Raw genomic sequence first — 11,993 nt, 5'->3', positions numbered from 1 at the left:
CTTCAGCAGCGGAACACGTCTGCCACTGCAGGATTTGATTCCCTGCCGTTGGAGGGTGTTACTGATGGTGACCTTTGTTACTGTGGTCCCAGCTCTCTGCAGGTCATTCACCAGCCCTTGAGTGCCATATTGCAAAACCCAATCATACTTGTTATGTAAATATTAGCTTTGTAGATATTTTTTACAGATATATATTTGTGTGCAACAAAAACCAAACTTAAGTAATTTGTCATTCTTTATTGAAAAACAACAAAATACAGGTATACAGAAGTGTGGGAAAATGATAATGTGAAAGTATTGCACTATAAATGTAATCCTATTAATTTTTAAAAAGAAAAACTCTAAAAATGTCCTGTACAGCAACATGACAGAAGAATGGTGGTCTGTCTGTCAGAATGTGCTGAACAGATTTGCTCTTTGAAGAGGAGTGTCATGTTTGGAGGAAGGTACTTAACCCAAGACATGCAGAATACAACACTGACCAAAAACTGATGGAAAAAATGATTTATTTATAAGGAGGAACTTAAGGTGCACAGATAAGTCTGTGGTTGGAACTGCAACAACAGCTCAGCGTCTGGAGGAGGGAGAACACAGGTGAGCATAGGTTCTGGTTTCAAAATCCATTGTAGACAGGCAGAGGTGTTCAGCAGACTTACTGTGGTGGGTGTATGTGTTGGCTGGAGGAGGGAGAGGTAGAGAGCCGGGGGAAGCGCAGGAGAGGGAGCAGAGGTGGAGAGAAGCGGGGCGTCCTGGTGGATGGGGCACTGGGTGAGATGAGAGGTGGGTTATGGAGGGTGGTGATAAGGTCCGTGTGCTGAATATCCAAATCCTGGTCCATGTGCTGAATATCAGAATCCTGGAGTAGAGGTCAGAGGTTAGAGCAAACAGAACAGAACCAGGTCGTTAGAACAACAACATTCACAGGAAGTAGGCACCTGTGGCCACCACCTCAGAGCAGAAGCTGTTAGTGAGCCAAAAGAAGAATAGCAGGCGTCTCTTACTGGTTCTCGATCTGCTCCTGCCGGGCCGCGATGCTGCCATGCTCGTCCAGAAGGTTCTCCCTGGAGGACGATTGGGTCGGGTCCAGCTTCTTCACGTAGGCAGCTGGAGCGAAGCCCTGACGGTCGTTCACTTCAACCTTCCACCAGTCCTGAGACACACACCGCCATTAACTGGCTGAAGCATCCAAGCACACACAACCACAGGCTCCGCCCACAACATTCGACAGGCGTTTGCTCCTCCCCTGACTCGTGTGGACAAAAGCCGTTTCACACACATTTCCTGTTTTCCACACCCGTCTCTCCATCCTCATTCAGCTAAAGACGCGAGTTCAAGTAAAACAACCTAAAGTCACACAAACACAAAGCAGGTGTGGAGATGGTCGCTCTGAGCTGGAGGTCGTTCCTCGGCTGTGAAGGGCACACAAACCTTGTTGGTGCTGTTGAGCAGCGTGAGGATGTCGCCCTTCTTCATGGTGACCTCTCGAGGACTCTTCTCCTGGTAGTCGTACAGAGCCAGAACCAGCTCCTTCCCGGTCTCATCGTCAATTGGAGCCACTTGTTGCTGTCGGGTTAACAGGTCTGGTGTTAGAACGTGGTGGATAAGAATGTTCTGACGGGCCGAGGGTTCTGAACTCACCCTGCAGGACTGGGCCTGCTCCTTCAGGGCCTGGATGCTGCTGCCGTAAGCCGACAGGTCCGACATCAGGGCCTTGTGCTTCTTCAGGAGAGCCTGTGGAGCAGAACATCAGAACCTTCAGCTCGTCTGACACAACTGGAGCTTTCTCGCAGCGATGGTCCAATCGGATCCGCCACCGTAAAACAAACCCTGCTCAGTTCACCGCAGACGCAGCCCTGCGGGTGTTTAGTGGAAAAGCGTGAGCCTTCTGCCGGCTGCCACGTGTCATGGCTGCTCTGCAGCGGGAACACACATCACAGCTCGTAAACCATTTGAAATAAGAGCGACGGGAACACGTTTGTCATCACTTCCTGTGCGAGGCCAGCACTTCTACCCCTAACCCATGAGACGCTCAAACGAGCAACGACGTCTGGTAGACAACCAAAGGAATTGACAAATACAGAAACACTGGAAAGGACTGGAAAGAGAGCAAAGAAAAGCGATTGGAGTTTCTCAGGAAGGGACTTCCATTCCTCGGCCAAGTCCTCGTCTTTCCCGTAGTCTGGACTTCCAACGATGGGCTCCTTCTCCCTCATCCAGGACTCGGCCTCATTAGCATCCGCAAAGTACTGCTGGGCCTGCAGAGAGTCCTCCAGGTCCTGCCTCCTCTGGGACGCCTTGGCCTTCAGCGTGTCTCAACGTCCATGAAGCTCCCACAGTTTAGTCTTCACTTCCTCACCAGCGAAGTGACCTGGACCCAAACAAAGTGAGCCAGAACCTGCAGACACCTCAGAAACATGTCAGGACCAGACCTGCTCTACCTTCCTCCACTATGGTCTCTCCTTTCTGGGTGACAGCCTTGATGCGAGGTTCATGACCTGTGACCTCAGCCTGCAGAGCCTGGTGCTTCTTCAGCAGGTTCTGGACACCAATCAGGTCCTTCCCTGAGGACACATGTTAGAGTTCAGCATTATGCAGTAGACAGACCAGTTTAACCCAGGGGTTTCTTTCTTCTACAATCTGCTCTTTAACTGTATTATTTCCGGCTATTTCAGCTGTTAACTTTATTTTTTCTCTAAGTGTTTTTCTCCCCAGAAGAAGCTACAACGATGTTCTGCTGAGCTGTGGTGGCCTCATGGAGGGGGCCATCGTCTAGCTCACTGCTGCTAACCACTTAAACATTCTCCCTCTCCTGATAATAACTATTTACTTTCCTTGACGTTGGATGTGCTACTACTAGTTTACCTGTTTAATTATAGATTCACTAGGATAAATACAATAAAATTTATCTCTCGCCAAATAGAATATTTACTATGAAATCACAATGTAACATTGTGTGTGTGTGTGTGTGTGTGTGTGTGTGTGTGTGTGTGTGTGTGTGTGTGTGTGTGTGTGTGTGTGTGTGTGTGTGTGTAAAAGCCATGTGTAGTGTTTATTTATAAAGCATATGTTGCTGGATTTTATCCAGAATCGAGACTTTGAAAATATATAGTTTAATTACAGTTTGATTTATTTGACATCTGTATAATGTTTATTATTTTGTTTTTTCCCCCTAAATACCTAACGTTTTAGTTTAACATGAATATTACTCATTCATCCCAATACATAAAGTTACACATTTTAAATTTTAATAGGGGAAGACCGCAGGAGGAAGCGGTAAAATACAGGGGGTCCCCTGCAAAAACAAACTTTACGAGTCTGATGAAACTTGCTGGTGTTCCCGCTGCTTCTTCGGTAAACAGCGCCAACAAAAACAAAGAAACTCGGGATCTTGTCGGCGTGGCGGTGGGATTTAAGGGAAACGCTGTATGCCCTATAGACTTCTCAACGAGCTGCAGTATTTCTCCGGTCAGATCTGTCTCCGAGTTTGAGAGCTCCACGAGCGGTCAGCCCGCAGCAGCTAGGCGCCGCATCGGTCAGGCTGCCCGGCCTTGTTTCATCTTGTTCTCTCTATAAATTCCACAAGATGCTCAATTGACTTTTTCTCGTCCGAGGCAAACCTTTATTGAACACTTAATCAACCATGTGTGTCTATCTCTCACCCTCCGGTGTTACACTCTCTAGACTCCGGGCGGAACACACGGTTAAGAGCAATTCTCATTGCTACATCCCTTTTCTTTTACAAAGACACTGAACTTTTCATTCGTTGAGAACTCCGTATGCAACTGGCACAAAACTTAGACATGACATTTCTTTGTTGGACCCAATTTCCCCCCAGAAGTAAAAATTTGTATTTACTTTTTTTTTTTCTCCCCACTAGTAAACAGATCACAAAGCCCTACCTCCAAATATTATCACAGAGGCGTTGTTCTGTTCTCCAACCAGTACACAAATCTCCACATATAACTCATCATCATTCCACTTTTATTTTTCTTTTTAACAAATCTCAACATATAAGTCAACATATCATTCTACTTTTTTTTTTTTTTTTTTTTAAAGAAATCTCAACATAACTCATATAATACCTCAATTGCATACATAGTCCTTCAGATATCCGGGTTGTTGTACCACCCGTCCTGACCTGGTAGTGCTGATTTGTATGTTCCCCTCGTTCTGTGTCAGCCCAGTAAGGTTCTGTCCCTCTGGCTGGGGATGTGCTGACATGTCTTTTCCGACCTCCGCAGCTCGCCTCAGATGGCGACGATTCCTTCTGAGGACTCTGCCATTGTCCAACTCCACATCATAGGATCTGTTTCCCCGAGTGTTACACACTCTAGCCTTGGACCATAAGGTGTGTTGCTCAAAAGGTTGGACTCTCACCACGTCCCCTGGGTTTAATGTGTCCATGTCCTTTGCCGTCCTGTTGTAGTACTTTGTTTGTCTCTCTGTGTTTTTCCTCAGTGCCAACCTGTCATCAGTCACTTTGGGTTGCAACAATCTGTTTCCTATTGGGAGGAGTGTCCTCGTCCTCCTGCTTAACAGTTTCTGTGCCGGGCTGGTAGTCAAACCTTGTGTTGGGGTGTTTCTGTGGTCCAATAAGGCCAAATATGGATCCTGTCCAGCCAATTTTGACTTTTTCATGAGTCGTTTGGCAGTTTTAACCGCAGACTCCGCTTTGCCATTACTCTGCGGATAGCCCGGGGATGAGGTATGGTGTTGAAATTCCCATTTCCGGCTGAAGTTGGCAAACTCTGTCGAACTGTACTGGGGCCCGTTGTCAGAAAACACAATATTTGGGATTCCCTGACGTGCAAAATGAGCCTTTAGTTTCCTAATTACAGTACTCGACTTGGTATCTGGTAGATAATCTATTTCCCAAAAGTTGGAGTAATAATCAACTGTTATTAGGTAGTCCCTACCCTCAAAGCTGAAGAAATCTGTCCCAACTTTGGTCCATGGTCTGGTGGTCGGCTCGTGTGGCTTTAGTGTCTCTTTCTGTTGTCTTGCATCCACAGACCGACATATGTCACATGTAGCTATGTACTTTTTGATGTGGTCATTCATACCGTGCCAGTAGACGCAGTCTCTAGCTCTCCTGAGGCACCCTTCTGTTCCGATGTGTGTTGAGTGAATTCGCTGTGTTATATCTGCCTGGAGTGCTTGTGGAATCACCACTCTCTCTCCCTTGAAGACCAATCCATCCTGTGTGCTCAGTTCATCTTGCAACGATTGGAACTGGGTTATTCCCACAGGTACCTCTTTTTTACAGGCCGGCCACCCCTTTTGTATTGTCTTTATTAGCATTTGTAATGTGCTGTCAGTTCTTGTCCCTGCCCGTATTCTGTCCATGCTTTCTGTTGAAACAGGAACATAATCCACCATGTTGACACATTCTGTCTCCAACTCTGTCTGGCTTTTGATGCTGTCCTGCAGGTAGGCCCTACTCAGCGTATCAGCGAGTAGCATCTCGCGGCCTGGAACACTGGAACATATGTTATGGTTACCGTAAATCCTCTAATACAAGCCGGTATTCAATTAAAGGCCGGGTCTCCAATTTTGGCCGGTGTCGGAGTCAGCGGAGGTAAATAATGGCCGGTCTCTTATTGTGGCCGGATGGAATGTGGTAACAAGCAAGTACGAGCGTCCCAGCTGCAAAGGTTAAAGTCCACAAATCAACCAGCAGGTGGCAGTAGGGGTTCACGCAGACCTTTATTAGGCTTTTTCTTCAACGCTTTGTAAAGCTACAGACACGATCCTCTATCACGCTCCTACCACACAGAGTCACGGTGTCAGTTAACCATGCCAATTCAACCTGCTCCACAGAACACACATCACCTTCCCTGTGGCTTACATAACACTCACACAACACGCAAATCAGCACATAGGAACTAGCAGAACGATAGGAAACACATATAACACAATACCCAGAATGCACCTGGCTTACAACCCCAGCCAGGTCATTACACTATCAAGTTCAAAGAGAACGTGCTGATTATGCTGCAGAACACTCTGGAGAGCAGCAGTAGGGGGTGTATGAACTACAGTAATCCCTCGTTTATCGCGGTAGATGCGTTCCAGACCTGGCCGCGATAGGTGAAAATCCGCGAAGTAGGGACTCCCAGCATGCCCCTCGCGGGGATTCCCTCCACGTCGCACCTACGTCACAAACCGCGGCTATAAACGGAAGTCGCCTTTCCAGCTCACCACTCAGTCATTGTTTCTTCAGATTCATGATCAGAGTTTCCAACCTACCAATCAATCCAACGAACTATCAGCTCATAGTAAGTTATCTTACTTACTTCTGGAAAGCCCGGCATTTCCGTGTCACTTCGTTGACGCTCGAACGCTCGGGGGTTTCCTAGAGCAGCCGGCGTTTCACCGACGCTATCACTTCCGCGTCTGTGAAACCACGCTCCCTATTGAATTATCGTATGATCACATTCTCTGTGATCAGCAACGCGCTGTGCCAGACCGTAGGTACTGACACGCGATCGTTCATGTCGGTTCATTTCCTTTAATGTTTTCTGTCTTTTATTTGCGCCTGATGTGTATCGCCGCATGCTGTGGAGCGGGGCGCTGCGCGCATCACCTTGTCCTCCGACGCACTGATCACTGATACGGCCGCCAAACAGCGAGCGCTCCGCTGTTTTTGCGGTCGGTAGATCTTTTAGAACAGCAGTTCAAATGTAACTCATAAGGTGAATATATATGAACCCAGGCAGCAGTTTTTCTTTAGGATTGAGAGGAGATGCAGGAAGATAATAAACAGACAGGACAGAAAAATAGTCAAATAAAAACAAGTTAGTTTTTGTACCTGCTGTTGCAACAAACAGACACCATTGAAGGTAATCAGAAGTGAGGAACAGAAAATGAAATAATTATTTTAATGTTTAGAGCAGCAGGAACTCCGAGAGGCTGCAGGCGCATCAGTGAGTTTGCGGCTGCTGCGCAGGGGGAGGGGGGAGAGGGCTGAAGCAGGAACTACCCTTGTTAAAAGAAATGCGTTTAACTTTGAAAATGTGGTTGCAATTTTAATTGTCAAAAACTCCAGCGAACCATTAGTTCATTTTGCTCAAATAGAAATAGAGGCCTGCCTCTAATACTGGCCCTCCTTCGATAAAGGCCTGGAGCTTGATGAGCTTGAGTCAAATACAGGCCCGGGCCTGTATTAGAGGATTTATGGTATATCATATTTTTGCAGCCTCAATAACATCCTTTGCAGTCTCTTAGGTGCATGTAACAGTGGCTTTTTAATAATGCTCTCGAGTGGCTTGTGGTCTGATTGCACACTCACAAGGCGACCATATGTATATTGGTGGAATTTCTCCATCCCAAACACAATAGCCAAACATTCCTTCTCAATTTGTGCATAGCCTCTCTCAGTGAGCGTCAGTGCACGACTTGCAAATGCCACTGGTTTTCCCTGTTGAGTCAGGGCTGCTCCCAGCCCCGTCTCGCTGGCATCACACTGCAGCGTTAGCTCTTCTTCAGGGCTGTAATATTTCAGAACTGGGACTTGTGTTAGTTTTTCTTTCAGTCTTTTAAATGCTTCGTCCTGCACGTCTGTCCACTCCCATAGGCTGTCTCTGTGTGTCAGTTGTCTGAGAGGCTCACAGTCGTCTGACAGATGCTTGTAGAACTTGGATAGATAGTTGATCATTCCAACTAGTCTCTGCACCCCTTTTATGTCAGTTGGTGTGGCATCTCTGTGATGGCCCGTACCTTCTCAGGGTCAGCTCTCAGGCCCTCAGCTGTGAGTAGATGCCCGATGTATGGTACTTCCTGTCTTCTAAGCTTGAGTTTTTCCACATTCAATTTGATGTTCCTCTCTCTGCAGCGTTCCAGGAAAAGTCTCAGGTTTCTGTCATGATCCATTTCTGCCAGTTCCATTGTCTCCCCCTTTCCAGTGATCAGGATGTCATCAGCAATGATGTATGTGCCTGGCAGGTTCTCTAACGCTTGCATCAGTTTGCGCTGAAAGACCTCCGGCGCTGGGCTGATCCCCATCGGCATTCTCAGCCACCGAAAGCGACCAAATGGTGTTGCGAATGTCGTGAGATGGCTCGACTCTTCTGTAAGCTTTACATGCCAAAAGCCATGTTTCACGTCACACACTGTGAAAACTTTCGCTTTTGACACATCTTGCAAGATGTCATCTATTGTTGGTAACGGGAAATGACTACGCTTCAGAGCTTTATTGAGCGGTCTCGGGTCAATACAAATCCTGGGTTTGCCATTTGGTTTCTGCACTGTCACCATCCCGCTGATCCACTCAGTACTGCATTCCACTGGTGCTATTATTTGTCTGTCTGCAAGACTCCTCAGTTCCTCTTTCAGTGGTTTCATCATCGACACTGGGACTCTTCGTTTTGGCAGTTTGGCGGGCTGCACTGTTGTGTCGATTTCCAGCTTGTATTCTCCTTGTAAACATCCATCTCCTGTAAACACATCCTGAAACTCAGTCTTTATCTCTTCCAACAACCATGTGTTTTTCTCTGATGGAACTGTTGTCACTGAGCTGTCCAACGTCCAGATGTTATCATACTTAACTTGTATTAACTTCATCGCTTCACTAGCTGTTCTCCCCAGTAGAGGCGTTTTACAATCCTCCTCTACCACTTGGAACTCGACTCTGTACTTTTTGTTGTTTCTTGGGTTTGTCAGCTTGACCTTACACTTTCCTAATGGGCACAGCCTTGACTTATTGTACATCACAAGAACCTTGTCTGTGTGCTCCATTTTGACGTTCTGGTTCAACATGTTGATGGGAATAACGTTGCATGTTGCTCCACAGTCAACTTGAAACTTGACCAGGCTGTCACCAATCATCATGCCTGCAAACAGCTGCTCTCGTTTCTTTCTGTCTGATTCTTTGATCTGGTTCACTTCTACTGCAGTCTGTGTCAGAGCTGTGACAGTCATTATGTCCTCACAGGAATCTGAGTCCTGCTCCATCACTATGTGCACTTTTTTCCCATTTTCTCTCTGGCTGCTTTTACTCCTGCATGCTATAGCAAAATGGTTCTCTTTGCCACATTTTTTGCATTTTTTCCATATGCTGGGCATTTTGATTTGAGTCTTTCATGTGCTCTTCCACAAAATCTGCATGATATCTCTTTATCTAGTCTTTTTCTCTCTTTTTGTTTTACTGCATGCAGTTCTTCCTCAGCCTGTCCCGCTATTGTTTTGTTGTATTCTCTTGAAATCTCCATTGCTCTACAAATATCTAGACATCTGTCTAATGTGAGGTTCTCCTCTCTGAGCAACCTTTCCCTCCAGCTGGAGCTGTTTGTGCCACAGACGATCCTGTCTCTAATCAGTGAGTCTTTTAATTGTCCAAAGTTGCAGGTGCTCGCCAGCATCCTCAGGTCTGTAACATATTTATCAATATTCTCTCCAGGAGCCTGATTGCGTGCAAAAAATCTGTATCTCTCCACAGTCTCATTAACTTTGGGATTGCAGTGTTCATCTATTTTTCTCATCAGCTCACTTACTGTCACTCTTGCCTCAGCTCCGATCAGCGTGCCACAGAGCTCTCTGCCCCGTTCCCTGATCAGATAGTAAAACAGCTTCACTCTCGCCTTTTCCTCAGCATCCGGCAGAGCTAGTTCCGTGTAGAGTGTAAACTCTTCTTTCCATGTCTTCCACGCCTTAGACAGGTTAACTGCATCCATGCTCCACTGTGCGGGTGGCTTTAATCCATCCATCGTAGCCGCCGCTGCACGCTGCTCGTCAGCGTCTCACCTGCTGTCCTGAGCCGTTAGCACCTCCGAGGCTAATTAGCCTAGCTGGACACGTCGGTACCGTCCACTCAATCTTTCTTCATCCGAGCGCGGTGTGGACCTCTCTAGACCCCGCTGCCACCATGTTTCATCTTGTTCTCTCTATAAATTCCACAAGATGCTCAATTGACTTTTCCTCGTCCGAGGCAAACCTTTATTGAACACTTAATCAGCCATGTGTGTCTATCTCTCACCCTCCGGTGTTACACTCTCTAGACTCCGGGCGGAACACACGGTTAAGAGCAATTCTCATTGCTACAGGCCTGACCGCTGGGGATTACCGGATGAAAGAATGGAGCACAGGAGTGTCCCTCCAAGCGGCGCACTCCATCATATTTCAACCCATTTTTATCTTAAATGCACTGGGTTTTACCCTATTACCCATCGAAATATGCCCTATTAATTATTTTACCGTATTTTACATTTAAATTTCATGGTTAAACAGTACATGCTACATGTTAAACTGATAGTTAGCTAGCTGCTTCGGTAAACTCAGCTAGTTTAAAGGAGGCAGTGACATTAAATACAAATATAGATTTTAACTTACCAAAAAAAATGAAGTGGAGACTCCTTGGACGCTCTATTAGTGCAATTAATACCACAGCAAGTCATTTTGTCCAACAATTGCACAAATAATATCCAAAACAGAATTCGCAAGCACAGAGACTCAAAATCCCGACACAGTTTCCAGGAGGGACCGAGGCTGTACTGAGGCCTTTCCACGGAGCTAGCTCTGTGGTCACGTGGGTCTGAGGCGGCGGTCACGTGTGTCGGATGCTCATTAATTATACAGAATTTTAGGCTTTCAATACACTTAAACAGAAGAGTGAGAAAAAAATTCACCCCCCTCAGAGTTGTCATGAGTATAAACTAGATAATTTAGACAAAAAACAATTTTTGGAATTTTTGTAAACATGTTTATTTCTGCTGTGAAATCGGCATTTTTAACATGGGAGTCAATGAGGATTTGCTCGCTTCTGGCACCAGCCCCCAGCGGATGAGGGTGGAACTGCAATTTTTCTTACTTCCGGGATGGGACCATTTTTCCAATCCAATCCAATCCAATTTTATTTATAAAGCGCATTCACAAGGCATTACAACCAAACAAGGCGCTGTACACTAAAAATGTTGGTTAATTAAACAGGCATTATATAAACATGTCGAACACAGATAAAAGATAAAAAGGAAATACAACAAAATTCCCAAAAATAACAGCTAAAAATCATTAAGACACAGGGTGAAGTAAAAATAGGAAGAAAAAAAAAAGAGCGGCATTGTGGGGGCTTGTTCTAGACCTGCAGAAAGAAAGAAAACAGTAACAAAAAACAAACAAAAAAATGGGACCCAACAACAATACAACAAGATCAAGCTATCACCGCGTCAACCTGGTGAAGAAATATAAAATCAACATTGTTTAACTGAACAATCACACGATAATAAATCACAGTGCATTAAGTGCCCACCATAATTTTAAGACCTGTGTTGAACGTGCCCAAGCCCATACTTTTGAGAGCACCATGTGAGCACCTGTGCGTGTACACGCGCTTGTTTATGTAAGGTTTCTCTATAGGAGCGTCCAATAGAGAGTGTGAAGGGCCACAGATATGGCGTTTAAAGCGTGCCACAACCCGTGCACGCGCATTGGGTCCACAGCGCGCGTGTGAACGGGACTCGCGAGCGAAAATATACATGGCAGCGCGCGTGTGAAAGGGACTCGCGAGCGGAAATATACATGGCGAGAGGTCATTTGTGCACTGAGAGGGAGCAAACTGTGTCTGTGAGCGCACAAGGATGTGCACAAGTGACAAACCTGCGTGCGCGCGTTGTCAACGAGCACACGGCAGAGGAAAACGTGCGCGCGCGGCAGCCTCTGTGCGCGCTCGGCAGCCTCTCTGCGCGCTCGGTTTCTGACTCCTGCTCGCTCGGCTGTAAGGGCTTTTGGCACTCTGGAGGCGTGGCCTGTGGCAGATCTTCTCTGTCCTCTGATTGGTTAGTTTACCCCGCACTTTACCCTCTACCTATCTATATAAAAAAGTCTGCTATTCAGTAGTTGCTGGCATAGCTCAGCTGGGAGAGCGGGTGACCCTCGCCCCGGAGGATCCAGGTTTGAGTCTGGGCAAGGAAAATGCAGTAGATGTCATGTTAATTTTTCTTAATTTCAGGTATTTTACAGTTGTGACCGTTCAACTGTCATTAAACGTCCGAATGTTTGCT

At 46.3% G+C, this 11,993-nt stretch overlaps 1 protein-coding gene across 3 annotated transcripts; it reads right to left on the bottom strand.

Moving 5' to 3' along the window:
- Positions 1-489: 489 nt before the first annotated feature.
- LOC129160770 (spectrin alpha chain, non-erythrocytic 1-like) lies at positions 490-10,449 on the bottom strand. 3 transcript variants are annotated; one of them, XM_070552938.1, is made up of 7 exons: positions 9,492-9,995; positions 2,439-2,561; positions 1,639-2,368; positions 1,429-1,563; positions 1,002-1,150; positions 657-856; positions 490-574 (listed from the first exon to the last, which is right to left on the bottom strand). In XM_070552938.1, exons 3-7 carry the CDS (start codon positions 1,702-1,704, stop codon positions 510-512), a joined length of 615 nt encoding a protein of 204 aa, XP_070409039.1. In that variant the 5' UTR covers positions 1,705-2,368; positions 2,439-2,561; positions 9,492-9,995; the 3' UTR covers positions 490-509. The 3 variants fall into 3 exon arrangements, with proteins under 3 accessions (XP_070409039.1, XP_070409038.1, XP_070409037.1); XM_070552937.1 differs by lacking the exon at positions 9,492-9,995 and adding an exon at positions 10,327-10,449 and having other exon boundaries at positions 1,639-2,561; XM_070552936.1 differs by having other exon boundaries at positions 1,639-2,561.
- Positions 10,450-11,993: the final 1,544 nt, after the last annotated feature.

Source organism: Nothobranchius furzeri, chromosome 7 (assembly GCF_043380555.1).
Source record: "Nothobranchius furzeri strain GRZ-AD chromosome 7, NfurGRZ-RIMD1, whole genome shotgun sequence".
NCBI classification, from domain to species: domain Eukaryota; kingdom Metazoa; phylum Chordata; class Actinopteri; order Cyprinodontiformes; family Nothobranchiidae; genus Nothobranchius; species Nothobranchius furzeri.
This window is presented reverse-complemented; position numbering and strand designations above follow the sequence as displayed.